Consider the following 17,826-nt stretch of genomic DNA (forward strand, 5'->3'; position numbering starts at 1 on the left):
CGCATGTCGCAAAGATGTTTTCTGCGCGATCATACTTCTGCTACCAATACCCAAGATCGCCCGCGAATTATAAAGACATCCGTGTCAACAGCTGACATGGTGTTGTCGATGCCATTCAATTTAATTCAATTTTATTTCATCCATTAAGATGTGGAGATGGGGAAAAAGCTGTAGGAGAGCTTGACAAGTTCCCATCACCAAAGTTTACAGTTCGAACTAGCACAATAAGAAACAAGAAACAATGCCAAAGTTTAGACTTTTCGAACTAGCACAGTAAGAAATAAGAAATAAGAAACAAGAAAACAACGCCCAGTTATCACACACACTACACATATAAAACACATTATCGCAGTTCCAGAGACGACTGCAACCCGAGAAAATGAGATGGCTCAACTTCAATGCCATGTTCAAGGAATCTATTTAGGATAAAAGCTGGACTGTACGAGAGTGATTGTTGACCATAACTTGTACGTAAACGCGGAAGCTTCCATTTTTGTTTTTGCCGAACGTTACAAGGGAACTCATTTGCCTGTAAGGTAAATAGAAAACAAAATGTGGACATTTTTTGTACATACATATTAAGCGATAGTTATACAGATTTAACACACTTACAAGATTAAACTTCTTAAAATATGCTTTCACAGAGTCACAATAACCAATCTTGGCCACGCTACGAATTATCTTATTTTGCATGAGTAAAAGTCTATTTAGATGATTTTTAGTTGTCGTGCCCCAGGCTAAATGACGATAGTCTAGGTGAGACATAAACAGTGAATGGTATAGTAGTAGCTTAATTCGAAAAGGAAACATGTGTCTATGCCTAGCGGTCATACCTAATATTTTGCACAATTTATTCTGAACATATTCAATGTGTTCATCCCATAGCAACTGTTCATTGAAGATGACACCCAAACATTTGATGGATTTTACAATATCAAGAGGATTATTGAGATATACTATCTCTTTATTTAGGCTACCACTCTTGTTCTTTCGTGTTCGCTACCAGTTTACATTTACCTTGTTACGTGTGTGAGGGATGTTCTAATGCAAAGACTCGTTCAGTCTCTTGTATCTTCTTGTTACTTCCTGTTCATAAATATGATTGCCGTAAACATCCGTTCTCGTAATCCACACGACCGGTGTCCACCAGCCCTGGTTTTATCGAAATAGAAAGAAGAACGAAGGACACCGGAAGGGGCATCCCCATTGCGCTCTCATTCTCATGCCGATTTCTTGGCATCATTATGGCTACAGAAATGCAACATGAAGTAGGCTTCGCGTTATCCGTACCCAGAAGGATTTGAAGTCAAAGCATTGCGAAGGGACCACAAAAAGACATAAAGCTGAAACCGCATGATGCGTTTTTGATTGCGCGAAACCGCGTGTAACAAGGCTGTGAGAAGGTTCGTGTTGCAACTCCATTCCCAATTGGGAGACCATTGGCCCTCATTGGCCTACGCTCCTTCATTAAACCCGAAACAGGATACACAAAATCAATGTTGAAAGGGAGGCCTATTGCACTTGCACCTAATGCAGTGGAATTAGCATTCATTGAGAGCAAGGCCCTTTCAATTCGATGAAGTATGTAACAAATGCCTCCCCGCGTTACTAGAAAGATTTTCACAATGATTCGTGTTGAATGCGTCTGTTGTTGGAACGTATATTGATAGAGTATTCACGATAAAATGCTCGTGGAAGAAGTGGAAACAATACATCGAGCTGAGAAAGGAGCTCAGTGAAGCGTATCCCTCCAGTGATACATTCCTCCTGTCTCATCTTCTTGCGAAAAATAACTCTTTCCACCTTTAAGCTGCTATCAATATTCGATCCCTGTTTTGGCGAACGAGGTTGTTAATTCTGTCCCACGGTAGAGATATCGACTCTGCGCGGGCAATGTTTCTGCGTCTTTAACTTTCTTTTGTCCGCACCGTTACGAAGTGTCTAAGTAGAATGAGCGTTCATTGATACACTGAAATGTTACACTGATTCGTTCCACAGTGTTACACTTCTGTGTTCCAGTGTGTGACACTGTGTTAGGCTAATGTGTTGCAACAATACTGATGTGTTACAGCAGCACCCATTTTGTCTAACAAGTACAGAGACAGTAAGGCTCGCTTGGTACTATCATTGATTCGATTTGATTTTAAGGAAAAATAAAATGAAGATTTCGGCTTCGGCAAGCGACTCCATATCACTTACACCAGTTACATTGGTGACAAACTCTTGGAACGATGATGATGATGTTGTTGATGATTTCGCCAAAAACGTGTTGTTATGGTGAGCGCATCATAGTGTTGTCCCAAAACACACAAATAGTTCAGCAGCAAAACTCACAAACACTCATAAACGACGACAAACGCGTTGCTTTAGGACGTTGCAAAAATGTGTTTCGCGCAATCTTTTCTGATTGCTGTCGCTTCTCCTCGCAGTCCTTACTGGAATCCGTCAACGAGATACTCACAAAGAAGAAAGTGGAATTTACGTCAGAATCCCGGAAGATTGTAAGTCTCTCGAGGGAACTTCCCGTCCATCCCGGGAGTTATGCATACGAAAGCATTCCTTTCAATGACAGTCCCTGATGACAGCCAAGGCGGGAGAGATGATTCTAAGCCTGTCCACGTTCGTCGACACGGCGCTGTCGGGCTTCAGAGAGAGCGACTTAAAGGAGGTCGCGCTGTCAGCGTCCGAAAACATTGGTGAGTTGCATATGATTTCGCAGCCGTTGTTACGACGGAGTGCCTATCCCCCTAATGGACCTGGGAATAGAGTTCATCATTTCCAATTCTTTTGACTGAAACTCTTGACAAAGGATCAATTTGCAAAAGAATGGAAATGCCTTCTCAAATGAGCTGGAACACGCGCTGCTTGGAGAGAGCGAGAAGCTGGTCCACCAGACCAGAAGAAAATCGCAATAGTTGTTCGGCTTCTCTTTGTCTCTCACTCGCTTGTGCGTAACTTACGGTAACTTCCTTTTCCCGGACTGCTATAGACTTGCATGCCGGATGACACTTGTAAACTGGTGCTTGCGGAACTGTTGGCAGATGGGCCATGACGTCGTGTCGACAAGTATGCACCATGAATGATTGCGCATGAAGCACTCATCAGAAAATATCGGATATCCCGCTGGCAGAGCAAAGAGGTGCAGTCAAAAGCGAGAAAAATCTCAAAGCATGTCTCGTGATCTGGTTCTGTAACGTTATACTAGTACAAATACAAAAGAACGGTACCCGAGACTAGGAGGGAGACACAACACACAGAAATTGTCCTTAGTGCTCCTACGACTCCGTTCAGTCGTAGTTGCTGACTTATCATAAAACTTGCACGCGTAAGTCTTTTAGCGAATTCAGCTGGTCGTTTTCGTGCAGAAAAAAGTTGCACTGGCTCGAGTGTGCATGTTCTCCTGGTCGTTTCAGGGCAACATGCAACATGTCCCGCTGGTCGTTCGCGTGCAGCGTGCGCTCGCGTGCGGCATGCGCTCGCGAGCACTGAATCCGTGCACGTTAGGCCACACCGAGAATATCGGCGGTGTGGACCGGAACACGAGCTCTCAAGTTCCGCTTTCTGCTCCTTCCCTCCCTTCTTTCCATGGTTTACACCTGCTTAACATGACCGCCATGCAGATGTTGGATGCTTTGGATGAGTCAAGTTCGACAGATTTTTTTTTTTGTCCACGAGAGAAGCATCCGGAGCTGGAGAACTATACGTCGTGGACACTGTTTCGCGCTACTCGCACGATGATGGAACTCGGACTCGGATTGTATGAATGTGGGCTGTGAATGGGGATTGTAGCATTGTCATGTATTTTATGTTGAAAGTGGTTATTAAAAGTGGTGTCCTGTGTCAGTTACACGAGTTTTTGGTCAACACTAGCACTATCTAACATGATTTGCTGGGCAAATCGGTGTAAGTAGCACTGGCGCCTGCACCGGCACTCTACATTGGCCTGCACTCAAACGACCAGCTAAATTCGCTTTTATTAGCCTATTACTTGTACTACGCAAGCCTATGACGAATTTCGCATGAGTTCTCTTAACAACTCAGCTATATCTAAACAAATAAACGAAGATAATGGAAAGAGACCGCAACATAAAAAATAAACCTGATATCAAGGAAAATGTTAATTTGCTCAAATGCAATTGTACAACGGCAGGCGGTCTGCGGCATCGCAAGTTTCGCTAGCTTTTTTAAATTTTTGTGTATCATTATGCGTTTGCTTTCCAGCACACAGGGACATTAGTAGGACATACAAGGTGTCCCAGAATACGTGTCATTGAATTATAATATAAAAAACAACACCACCTGGAGTCATGCGGCCAATGGCATTTGTTCTTACTGGGTTTTTGCCACCTCCTCATGTGAATGTCGTGTAACGTAAGTTTAATTATGTAAATTTTTGCGAGCTTAAGTCGGAAATTTGCCTAGTAAAGGTCACTTTTTTACCCCACCAATGTGAAGAGCCTGTCTAATTTAGTCAAATTAATGATAATTGAGAGAGGTATTCAGGAGCTATCCCATCGAAAAAAATAGCCGAACATCATGCTCTACCGAGATCGCACAGAATAGCGCACGATGAATTTTTCAGCGCAATCTTTGTCAGTCCGACGAAAGGAGGTTGGAAACCCAGCCCTCCCCGACATCGCAGAAAGAGATAAAACAGGCACGGCTTATCACGTCCGACTTTCGCTGGGATAATGCTTTCCCTCTCCCAATTTTAGAAACTGTCACTTTTTCTACTATCACTCTGTGGGCTGGCTTCGGAACCTCCTTTCGTCGCACTGAGAGTGATTGCGCTCAAAAAGTCATCGCGCGCTATGGTCCGGTGCTCCGAAAAGCATGATATTCGGCTATTTTTTCCGATGGGATAGCTCGTGAATATCACTGTGAATTATCATGAATTTGAGTGAATTCGGCACGCTCTTCATATTGGTGGGGTAAAAAAGTGACCTTTACTTGGCAAATTTCCGAGTCCAGTTCGCAAATATTTACATAATTAAACTTACAGTACATGACATTCACATTAGGAGGCGGCAAAAACCTAATAAGAACAAATGCTGTTGACCGCATGATTCTAGGTGGCGTAGTTTTTTTTATTATAATTCAATGACACGTTTTCTGGGGCACCTGTCTAGAGTGTTTCGTAATAACTAAAGCATGAGCATTGGCAAAAGCACAAGGACAACACAAACGCAACAGCTCAAACGAGCAACTATAATTACTACTAGGAATGATAGTTGTTGGTTTGAGCTGTTGTGTTCTTGTTGTCTCTCTGTTCTTGCCCACACTCATACTTTTTGAGTATGAAGCTCCTCAACTAGCTTGCCTGCATCTACATTGCCTGTGTCAACAGGTAAATGAAAAAAGTGAAATGGAATTCCTCGTCTACCTTCGTAGAATACTAATTGATTACAACAACAATTATTTAGTTTCGTCACATAAACCTTGATTTGTTCGGCTTGCTATACTATTTATCGCTACAAATTGTAATGGTAGTTCAATGCCAATTATGGCTCAGGTTCCTTCATACTTCAAAAGGTACAAGCGTGGACACACGGAAAACGACACAGCGTTGTGTCATTTTTCTGTTTGCCCATCCTGGGTGTGCACACCCAGGATGTTTTTAGTAAATGGGTTTCGCCACCAGGTAGCCTGGATTTATACAATTTTATCTGAATTTCTTTTTTAATTAATACACCCCCGAAATATTTTTGTTTGCTGTCTGTTTTTTTTTCTGCTTCTTCTTTTTCGGACTTGACATCATGGTGCACTGCCACCGGAGTTTGGGATCGGGATACATCCTTCCCTATATTTACACGCGTTTTCCGATTCCTGTGGACACTCTTTATTGCACCAGGACATTTCCGCCCAGCGTCCAATCATAATAACCAAAATGTACGGTACAGAGAATCACAAAAACAATATTAAATGAATAAATGCCGTGAGGTAGGAAATCGTAATTTCTGCTGTATAATATCTTACACCACCGTCAAGCTTCTTGTTGTTGTTGTTATTGTAGATGAAGAAAAACTCTTCACTTCTCAGAGATTTCGTCTCATTTTGTACTGCCCTTTAACAGCCCGACTCGAGTATCGCACTGCTAAATATCTTTATCTCGAAACTTCTTTGTATCGCAACGAGACCGAGCGGTCCTATGATAAGCGCAGAACCGGCTTTTCGCCGGTCTCTTTTTGTACCGCGCCTTTGTTCACTCCCAAAAATTAAATTTCTGTATTACGAGCTTTTTGAAAAGAACTGTTCTCCGTTAACATGGGCATTAGTGGATCTTCCACGTTCCATTCGCTCGAAATGAGCTGCTGTAACACTCCAATGGTTTTCGAGAACAGAAGAAAAATCTTATCTCGCAACGGGTTCCATGAAAAGGGAATCTCAGTTGAAGAATGCCGAGGCTTGCATATCGATGCGCGTTATTGTACTTTGTCGTCGTTTCTTTCTGTGGTAGGAAGGATGGGGTCCTCGAATCGAGCCTTTATGACGGTTAACTCCTTTATGTTACTGTATTCTGAATCGTTTCTTCGTTCAGTCACTCTTTACAAGAACCCCCATGCTTGAATGTATTAGACTGAAAATGATGAGGTAAAGACGCTAAATCGAGCTACTGTACAGCAGCTATACTGATGGGAGGTGGGGGAGATTTATTGACGTCTCAACTTCTGGTTGATATCTGAACTCGTGGAATCCAAGAATGAATCTAATTCTGACTTGTTACATTGCCCTTGGATTCACAGCGCATATATATTGCATATTTTGCTTACTATACTTTATTCCTGACACGCATGACGCCTTATAGGAAAAAGGAAGAAATAACTCGGAGGCAGACGCGACGATAGGGAGAAAACGCAACTTGGAAGGGGAATATCTTGCACCTTTTATCTTTCTCCTTTTTTAATGCCAATAAATCCCCCCCCCCTTATAGGGAACACATGCGTTGTCGTCACAGTCCCGTTAGGCTCGTGTTCAAGAGGATGGGGGGATATATTGATTAGAACAAAGGAAAAAAACGGAGGAAAGGTCAGCCCAATGGGACGTCGGCTTGCTACTCCGCAAAGGAAAAAGAAATATAAATGAAAGAAGAATAAAATCAATAGAAAGACAAGAAAATAATTAGGCTTCTGTTACGGAGTGCCTTATTCTGCTCTCTATATTTTACCCCTCGTCATGGCGTTTTGGTTGCATTTGCAGCAGTTTGGGGAGTCCTATACTCAGGAGCTGGAGCACAGTGTTTGGGTAGCTTTGTAGCTTTCGTTTTCTTTTCTTTTCTCTCTTTTTTCTCTCCTCCGAGGCGGGAAGGGGTTCAGTGTAAAGCCGGTTTGACACTAACGTTTTTCTCGTCCGTGTTTTTAACGGATCTAAAATGGACCCGTTGGAATCTACGGTGCTCGATTGCGTTTAGGTTTTGTTTTTGAAGAAAACAGACGAATAACATGGTAGTGTGCGATCGGCCAAGAGTAGCAGAGTAAAAATTGGCACATCATTCGGCTCAAAGATTCGTCACGGTCGCAAAAACTGTCAAAAACAGCTACCGTACTGCTCATTCTGACGCACCTATAATTCCTGTTGGCTGCACAGCACAAACGATACCAACAGCAGCACGTTCCGGAGAGGTGACCCATGCTCGAATCCCGGATACGGTCAGTGCTGTCCGGGTGTTTTCGCTTCCGCTGTCGCTCTAAGGCAGATGCCCAGTACGGTTCCTTATGAACTCTGCCCAGGGCGCACGAACCCACCGAGTAGCATGCCGAAGTGTTAGGAAGGCAAGCAACGTAGTAACGAAGACACCACTGCCACAGCACGACTTTCCCGACGGGGTCTGTGCAGTCCATAAAGGTGGGCTGGTGGTAAAAGCACGGATGGCATCTAGAAATTCAGTCAAAGTCAGAAATTGAACTTTTTTACACCGCCACCGGTGATATGCCGTGGGAACGACAAGCCTCACGGGCATTTTGACTCCCGGGATGTAATGTAAGCGCCGATGGCACGTGCACCAAGGCACGGGGCTCTTTCGCCTTTTCGCTACCGAACGCCTCCGAAGGCAATACGACAGGTGGTGGTAGTGGTAGTGCTGAAAGAGCTCGCCGCAATACGACAGGCTACACAGGTCCCCTACCAGACAGCAAATCATCCGCCGAAGCCGGGACCACCGTTTGTCGCGGTTCAGAGAACTGGGAAAAAATCCCTAGAGGATGCTAGTCTACCCAAGGCAATCAACCGTCCGGAACACCATCCCTTTCTGCTTCAGTGTCCTGACAGCGCTTGCGATATACGTGGACTATGACAGAAGTTCAAGTACCAAAGCATAGTGGTCAAGGCACTCGCCGAAGAAACTGTAAATATAGAGCGATGGGTTCACCAACCCTGCCTGTTCGACCTGAGCGCCTGTGGTAGTGGTGGGTGGTGGTGATGGTGTCAATAACCTTCCGTTAGACGACTTACAGAGTATCACAGAGTGCTCAGCATCGCTTTGAACTGTCCACAACATGTCAAGGTCAATGAAAACGAAACGCGAAGGACCATTTCCAGACTATAGCCATTTCTTAGCCGACTGCCTCTAAGCGGAACATACTTGGGGTCATTTTACGTTGCGTACAGCATGTGTCATTCTATTACGGAATCTGTCTGTTCTGAGAAAGTTCTTAGTCCGCCAGTCCTTCGAACTTCGGCTCGTCCACTCGTGCAGATAACTTGGAGGATCCTTCCGCTGACCACATCGATGCAACATTCCCTGTATGCGAGGGTTGACATCGCTCATGAAATGCATGCGCCACTGCAAGCGTACTTGCATAGAGGGAGCGTCAAACTGACCTCTGCCGTTCACAATTCCGCTTTCTGTGAATTATATGATTTTCGCTAGCTGAAAAGCGCGATTTTTTCCCTATTGTATGCTGCATCTCACACGGTCACATTATAGTCCTGCTGTGGAAGTACGTCGCTCGTACTCGTATGACGCCTTCTGTATCCGGGGGATTCTGACCATGAACGCCACGGCAATACACAGCTGCAATGATTTTTTTTTTTAAATTGGCGCCGCGAAGCAGCTGCGGCTATGAGCGGCGTACAGACGTGGACAGATAGAGACACGACAGCAGGAAGGAGTGGGGGGTTAGTATGCGTCCTGGGCAGACTTCATGGGGAACTGTGCTGACATTCGTCTGGAAAGTCTTCGGAAAACCCAGGGAAAACCTCAGACAGCACAGCCGGTGACAGGATTCGAACCCGTGTGACCTCCCAGTCTCGGCGTGGAAAGCGATCACCCTAACCCCTATGCCACGGGAGCTGGTAATTTGAATGATTGATTTTAATGCAGCGATCTCGGCATCTGCGTCGTTGCGTTAACAGATTGCGATGTGCTTCGCACTGCTACGCAAGCACAGTGTTAGCGCACCTTATGCATAGGCTGCGTTCGCAAGTCACTGTTAGCGCAACCTGGTCAGTAAAATAAGAACCCTACGGTGCCCACGTCTCGTGGTTTCGAGCTGCCACGAGAGCGGTACTCGAGCCACACACCGTTAAGTTTTCAGCCGCAAAATTTAACAACAAAAAATGTATGCGAACGAAGTAACACAGACAACGTACTAAGTGTCCCAGTTATTTTTAACGTCAAGATTAGACTAGCATCGCTACTCGTCAAGCTGAACAGAGAGTCGCCACCGCAAGGGTTGCGGTGTTCACTTTTCTCAGCGTTCCGCCTTATAAACGTTTACAAGTCTAGGTTTCCCTCGGGTAGAGTGTATATATCGGGCGGACGAGGCCGCTGTCTTAAAAGGACCGAAAAGTGAATATAAACCTATCGAAATTTTATGTTCAGCGAAAAGCTTGAACCTTCAAAAGTTCAAATATCAAAGAACTTTGTCTGTAATACAATTTGCCATAATTGCATGTCCAGGGACCTAGTAGGAAACCGAGCAGTCTGTCAACAATTGCATGACCCCGCGCCATCTGTCGACTAGGCATGTAATACGCGCGCTTCCGGTCGCTAATCCGGCGGAAACGAAAATGGCCTTAGCATTTGTGACCGCTTTCTACGTCGATAATGTCGAACTTCTTGAACATGAGTGCGCTGGAATTCCGCATTCGAGAACTATCGGTCACACAACTCCTGTTCGTGCGATAGCGTGCTGGAAAGTGTGTTCTTCGCAGCAGAAGATTCCTCGTCCAGAGATTTACCGGAGTCACATTCGTCCTCACCAGTAGCTCACCGCGCCGTGAACATCGACTGCTTTGTGAAATTTCCATGTATCAGGGAGAAGCACTTGTGTAAGCCGAAACAAGCGCTGTTTTTTTCGTCGTGCAGGTGTTCATGTGTGAAATGCAAACCGAGGGATACTACGCTTTTTGCTGCCAAGAGGTAGAGTATGCGTGTGGAAAGCGGACAGACAATTGCATCACAACTAACGAATATTTCGAAATACTGTGCCTTGGCACCGAAGTACTGCAAGTGTCTTTTACATACATCCGAGAAACTGAAGAGCATTGCTACATACCCGGCAGCGCCGTGTGGTCTTTACGCGCTACTTGAACGGGAAACTGGACGGAAAACCCTTATTTCTGCAGCAAATTCCGTTGTATCACCTGTCGGCCATTCACATGAAGGACATGGGGTGCTCCGAGAAAATACAATGGAAAGTACTCCACTGGATCTCGATCTGCGTCGCATGCTATTTGGGATGCTTTCCCATCAGTGCGCAGACTTGTAGAAATGTTGATGTCAGCAAATTTTCATTTCTTGCTTGCTGCAAATTTTTCTCGTTGCTTTTTCTTTGCTGTCACAGCATAATTGTTAGTTTGTTCCTGGAGGGTTAAGTAACCTGGGGGCTAAGTGAACCTGAGGGTTAAGTAATCTGTATTTGTAGGTTATACTAATGTCTTGTATATACAGGGTGTCCCAGAAAACGTGTTATTGAATTATAATAAAAAAACTACGCCACCTAGAATCATGCGGTCAACAGCATTTGTTCTTATAAGGTTTTTACCACCTCCTAATGTGAATGTCATGTACTCGAAGTTTAATTATGTAGATATTTGCGAACTGAATTCGGAAATTTGCCAAGTAAAGGTCACTTTTTTACCCCACCAATATCAAGAGGGTGCCGAATTCACTCAAATTCACGATAATTCACAGTGATATTCACGGAATATCCCATCGGGAAAAATAGCCGAATATCATGCTTTTCGGAGCACCGGACCATAGCGGGCGATGACTTTTTGAGCGCAATTGCTCTCAGTGCGACGAAAGGAGGTTCCGAAGCCAGCCCATAGAGTGATAGTAGAAAAAGGGACAGTTCCTAAAATTGGGAGAGGGAAAGTATCATCCCAGCGAAAGTCGGACGTGATAAGCCGTGCCTGCGACTATTCTCTAGAGAGCTGGCCTGAGATTTTCCCTCTCCCTCGCGCGCCCCGCCCACCCGGAGCGCGCCAATGGGAGGACGCGTGGATGGTGTCGGCTGAGTGCCATCTGGGGGCAGAAGTTCGAACGTAGACGGGGACGTGCTTTTGGCGATGCTACGTCCACTGGGTCGTTCCATCCACCACGACCCTGAGTTGGCCCGTGAGATGGCGCTGCTCGATCTGTGAACCTAGGGAGGCGCGTTCCTTGGGACCGCGAAAATGGTCGGCGATAAGTACTGAGTCATGATCCCATTTCTGTCTGTCTCTTTTTTCTCTTTCCGTGGAATGAATTGACGGATTTTGACGGCTCCTGTGTTCGCTTATTTTTGCTTTTAATAAACGTTTCATGATCGGCGTCTTTGAGCGATGCGCGCGTTTGTTTGTTTGTTTGTTTTCGCTTCTAAAGAGCGTTTTATGATGGCTTGTTTTTGCTTTTAATAAACGTTTTATGATAGGCGTCCTTGAGCGACGCCCGCGTTTGTTTGTTTGATTTTGCTTTTAATTGACGTTTTATGGTGGCTTGATTCATGACCTGTTGTTGCGCGCGGACTATGAACATATCCGTGGCAAGTTTTCGGTGTCCTTGAGCGATGTTCGCGTTTGTTTGTTCGTTCGTTTGTTTTTGCTTTTAATGAACGTTTTATGATGGCTTGATTCATTGCCTGTTAGGCGCGGACTTCGAATGGCGCGTTTGCGGCGTCCTTGGGCGATGCAGCGTTTGTTTGTTTTATTAAAGGGACTATCGCATCCGTCCCGGTCGATTCCGAAACTGTAGTGCCTTTTTACTCCGCGTTCATCACTGATAATAACGCCGAAAACCCGACGCGAATTGGCAGCGTCGTTCCTGTGCAGTTTGATATAAAACTTGGCAAGAGCAGACGACGCATTCCTGGATTCCCTCTCTGGAAACGTCACATGGACGAGGCCAATCACTGCGCGCCCTTTGACATGGAGGATACCAATCACGGAACGGCCGGAGGGACCTTGGTAGCCTTGGCAACCGACCGACAGGCGGGCGTGCGAGGCGGAATGGGGACGGCGTCTTCTCTGTTACCGGCTCGCGGAATGTTGTTTCTGGTTAACGTTGAACGTAGCCAGGAGCCTAACGCCGTGTTTCACGTAACATGGTTACTTCTGCACTCACAGTGGTAAGCGAAAGTCAGCCCCCGTATTTACCGAGGACTTTTCACTTAGTATAGTGCGATGCGAACGCCAAGCAGACGATCTCGGAGACAATCGCCAGCGCTGCGCTCCCATTCGTGCGCCTGGCTTACGTCATCATCCTGTTGGCTGCAGATGGAATGCGGACCTTTAAAACTCGTTTACTTAATATGTAAGCTGTTTTCGGAAGAGACATTTGGCAAAGTTGACTCTGAAGCGGTGAGGAACATTACCCTATCGGTATCATACATACGTTCCCGGATGCGATAGTCCCTTTAAATATATGGAACACGCGTTGTTAGAGTGATCTTGATAAGACGTCCGCAGAATCATTGCGCCCGTGTTTGGATGATATTATGGCGTTCTTTGGTGTGTGTGTGTGTGTGTGCCTTCCCTTTTATTGAGCATGTCATGTGATCCGTGTGCGATGCGCTATGGACCGGGACACGGGCGGTGAGAGGTATACCCCGTTTTTGTTTCTTTGTCGTTTCGCGGGACAATGCGTCATTATGGATTGTTTCCCTCTGCGTTTTTTTTTTTTTTGTCTGTTTCATACCCCCTTTTTTTCTTCACTGCGTCATGCGACAGATGTTGTTACGAAGGAATTTGATGAGATGCCATGCCCGTGCCTTTTTGGTGCGTATGTTTAGATAATGCCGACAGAAGGCTCTGGTTCTTTTCCCCCTTTTACTGAACATGATGCCACACATGTTGTTACAGAAGGACTTTGACGAGATGCCCAGGCCGTTTTTGTGCGTATGTTTGGTAATGCTGGCTAATGACGAAAGAAGACTACTTTTTTGGTGGTTTCTTTCATTAAACTTTTGGTGGCACCGTACCGCTGTCAACCGACTGGCCACTCAAATCGGACAACAACGATACTCATTGCTGGAGTATACTTGATGTACGTGCTAGACCGTAAGGACGCTGGATGATGTATGTTATGATTTCGTTAGTTTGAGATGCGCCTATTTGCCTAAGGACTCTTGCGTACCACGGCGCACTGAGAAAAGCAATGCAAGCATATCGGGTGTCCACCCATTTCATCGAACCCCGGTTCGTCGAACGACGTTTCATCGACACCATTTTGTCGAATGCCGTTTCATGGAACGCCACCGGACAGTTGCTCACCAGACAATTGCCCGTCGGACAACTGCTCACCGTTAGAATCAATTTGCCACCATTTTAGATGTTAGGTCAGATTAGAATTAGTCTGCTGGCATGTTAGAATTACAGTGTGGGTATTATAGACGTTAAAATTGGCGTATTAGCATTTTAGACGTTATTATTGTTGTTGTTATGTTAGAATCAGTTTATCGGCACTTTAGGTTCTTTGCGAAGGCGTGTTTTGCAGTTCTTCGCAATCGCAACAATGCAAATATTCGCAACAATCGCGCAATCATATCCTGAATGTAGCAAAGCACATGCGTTAGCAGTGTGCCAACCTATATATAGCTGTGGCTGACGCTGATACATGATCCCAAAGCTGTTTGCCCGCGGGGAAGTTAACTGAATTAAATTTCACGTTTTATCTCTGATGCTTCGTCCTCTGTCACTCACTTATCCGCCGACAAAGCACTGATTTCCAACATCGTGATATCGGCACTAAGCCGGTGGTCATAAAACGGTTGGGGGGTTCGGCTTACGGGATATTGGCATGCGACGCGTGATCCATATCGAGCCATTCCGTATATTCACTCCGGCGTCCGCCCATTTGTTCGAACGCCGTTTGATCGAAAGCCGGTTGGTCGACGCCGTTTGTTATTCGAAAGACATTTGTTCGAAGGGAGTTCAAAGCTCGCAGCGTGTCCTTAGCACCTCTTTTCTGTAACTTTTGACTCGAGCATACGGAAGCAGGCAACAGTGTCCTCTGCTTCGTTTTGTTTTTCTTTTTTAACTAAACATGGGAGACTTCTGGTTATTTGCAGACCTTTGCCATTCACGAACAGCACAGCTGAATAGAACAATGCGGAAGAATCCGGCGAACCGTAGGACACATATTGAAGCAAATAGCCTCAGATTGCGAGCAGCCGATAGTCTGTGCCTCTTCTGGGCACCCTTTTCATTGCTGGCGACAAATTTAAAGGGAACCATCTGAAATGGGATAGCCATATGTGCGCGAAAGCCACTCGAAGTCTGTGGATGCTAAGAAGGAAGTTTCGTCATGGTACAAAATAATGATATTAAATTAACAGCCATATAAAACTTTAGTTCAACCTTGGTTAGAGTATGCATCTGCAGTCTGGGATCCCTACACATGCACGCAAAAAAAAAAAAAAAAATGAAAAAGAAGAAGAAGCAAAAAGTAGACAAAGTACAAAGATCAGCTCCCCGGCTTATATTGTCAGGGTTTCGAGGGACGTCTTCGGTTCCATGTATGTCGCAAGAACCAAATTTAGATTCACTTGCACATAGGCGCAAAGTAAATAAACTAAAACTGTTCTTTCTCCTATACAATGTCAGTTATTGACTATCAACATTAATAACACATTGTTAAATTTTGTCCACGTTCGACGCGAATAAACCATTCAAGAATGTCATTTATTTATTTATTTGTCAAAGTTGTTTGTTATTTGACAATTGACGTTAATTATTATTTGACAAAGTGTTGGGGGACTAGGGGTGAAAGGCATGTAGTCACTATCTGTCAGAGAGGAAAAACCTATCAAGTTGTCGAACGGGTGAGGGTGAACAACCCAGGCCCTTGGATCGCTTTCTGGATGCGAAAAAGTGGGTTAGGATGAGGAATGTGTCTACGGACAAGCGTATTACACAGAGTTAAATATTCCTTAGGATAACAGCATCTTGGACTGACGCTTCTTTTGTTTTTCTTCTTGTTTTTTGTTACATCAACGCTACAAGCCAACCAATAAAAAAAATAGATCAAACGACCGCTGCCATTTCGATCAGACGGCGTTCGATCAAATGGCTTTCGACCAAATGTCCATGATATGCTACAACATATCAAAACAACAGTGTACTCCACTACCGAGGCATTACGGCACGGGTTTCAGAGGACCGCCCTCGACCACATGTACTGTTGTCGGAAGCCTATCAGAAGACCGAAAATCATAACGTTGAACTATCATAAGGCCGAAAGCCAAAAGGCCGAAACATCATCACGCCGTACTGTCAGAAGGCCGAAAGGCAAAAGGCCGAAAAATCATAAGGCCGAAAGTCAAAAGGCCGAAAATCAGAAGGCCAAAAATGGAAAGGCCAAAGAGACAGAAGACCCTGAATGGGGTTGTTCTTGCCTTAAGATTATAAAAAAAGTTTCATGACTCTTGTGTCAAAAATCGAATAATTGGAATGCGTAGCATTTGGTGCTCAGAAATAGACTGGCTAGAGAGAGAGAAAAAAAAAAACTACAGCATATTTACTACCAAAAGAAAGTGCCTCGTGGGCGAATACCAGTGAATAACTTGTAGAGGAGATGGTGTTTCTCTACATTTGGTGACCCGAACGTGATTTGAACAAGCAACCCTCTGAATTGTTTGCTATACAGAAATAACTAACTATGGGTCATAAACCCAGTTAATGACCAATGAATTTACCCCTACATAGGATATCTATGACAAGATCTGTAGGATTTTTTTTTCTTTTTGCTTCGCCTGCAACTTTCTATACCGTTCTATTTCAAGAACTGTATAATGACCACGCTTGTCCCCTGACACAGGAGCACAGTATATGATTTCTTCCAGAATAGTCATCAGTTGTCCCATGTCATTCACTCGGCTACTCACCCTACTTATCGAAAGGCCGAACAATTAGGTGCGGTTTTGAGTCAGCTGATGATAGGGAAGTGGTTTTAGGAATGACCGAGGTTGAAGCCGTTGTTGAAAATGGGATGAGAATGGGAAATGGCATCCCGCATAGCTCGTAATTTTTCATTTTAATTTATTGCCATTGTGTAAAATAAACACATACAATAACACAGTGGTTCATATGTCTACTTTTCCTTTTTGTTTTCCCTGAGGTGATCGAAAGTACGTTATTAACGCGAAGTTCGGTGAAATAATTTATTTGCTGTATTAATTCATAACAAGTCTATCCTACTTAATTTGTAGAGCTAATCTTTTATCGCAGTTGGAATAAAAGTTTTCGTATCCTGGGTTCCTTATATTTCGGCCTTTCGGTAATTCGGTTTTCTGACTTTAACGGCCTTGTGATTGTGCGGTGTTTTGATTTTTCGGCCCTTTGATTTTTGGCCTTCTGATAATTCCGCCTTATGAGTTTCGGCCTTATGACTGCCACCCACTGTTGTCATCGCCAACAAAAGCCTGTCCATGCAGTTCCTTGCAATAAATGTCATCTGCATTAATTTCGCAGCCTGCTGTGGTCAATTGCATGCGTCTCGTGGTTTCACATAGAAAGATGATGCGCGCCCAGTCGATTGACAGCGGTACGGTGCCATCAAAAGTTTAATGAAAGAAACCACCAAAAAAGTAGTCTTCTTTCGTCATTAGCCAGCATTACCAAACATACGCACAAAAACGGCCTGGGAGTCTCGTCAAAGTCCTTCTGTAGCAACATGTGTGGCATCATGTTCAGTAAAAGGGGGAAGAAGAAAGAGTCTTCTGTCGGCATTATCTAAACACACGCACAAAAACGGCACGGGCATGGCATCTAATCGAATTCCTTTCGTAACAACACGTGTCGCATGACGCAGTGAAGACAAAAAGGGGGTATGAAACAGAGAGAAAAAAAAAAACGCAGAGGGAAACAGTCTATAATGACGCATTGTCCCGCGAAACGACAAAGAAACAAAAAAGCCGTTCGCGCATATCACCAAAAACTGTCGTCCATTGTCCCCGTCCGCAGCTTGGCATCTGCTTCAGCCTCTTCCATGGCAAAGAAGGTGCTACAGAACAGTGTCACAACATGTGACGGTGTGCGAAGACGAATGGAGCATGCGGCAAACATATCGTGGGCAACTGTATGCGCCTCTCTGCCTGGATTTCTACGGGACGTCATGTGGAGCTTTGCCTGGGGAATCCAGCCTACTCGTGATCGTCTCCACACGTGGAATGTAACAACGTCAGACATTTGTCCATACTGTACGCACCAGGAGACTAACCAGCATGTCATCTTCGAGTGTCACGTTGCTCGTACGTTCTGGAGCCTAGTCAGGCGGTCCACACGCATCTTGTGTCCTGTACAGTTCGACCGTAGGTGGCCACATCGGCTAAGTGTATTGCTCACCGCTTGTGGTGCTTCTGTGCTGTGGAAAGCTCGTTGTTCTGCTGTGGCCCGACGTCAGCGGAC

The 17,826-nt window shown here is 44.9% G+C and overlaps 1 protein-coding gene across 2 annotated transcripts in view; it reads left to right on the plus strand.

Moving 5' to 3' along the window:
• The window catches only part of LOC135385929 (adhesion G protein-coupled receptor L3-like), a 317,487-nt gene that overhangs the window by 253,395 nt on the left and 46,266 nt on the right, over positions 1-17,826 (plus strand). For both annotated transcript variants that reach the window (XM_064615560.1, XM_064615561.1), the window contains exons 8-9: positions 2,430-2,501; positions 2,573-2,696. In XM_064615560.1, the coding sequence (XP_064471630.1) occupies positions 2,430-2,501; positions 2,573-2,696 (196 nt within the window). The remainder of the gene's footprint in view (positions 1-2,429; positions 2,502-2,572; positions 2,697-17,826) is intronic.

This window comes from Ornithodoros turicata, chromosome 2 (assembly GCF_037126465.1).
Source record: "Ornithodoros turicata isolate Travis chromosome 2, ASM3712646v1, whole genome shotgun sequence".
Lineage (NCBI taxonomy): Eukaryota > Metazoa > Arthropoda > Arachnida > Ixodida > Argasidae > Ornithodoros > Ornithodoros turicata.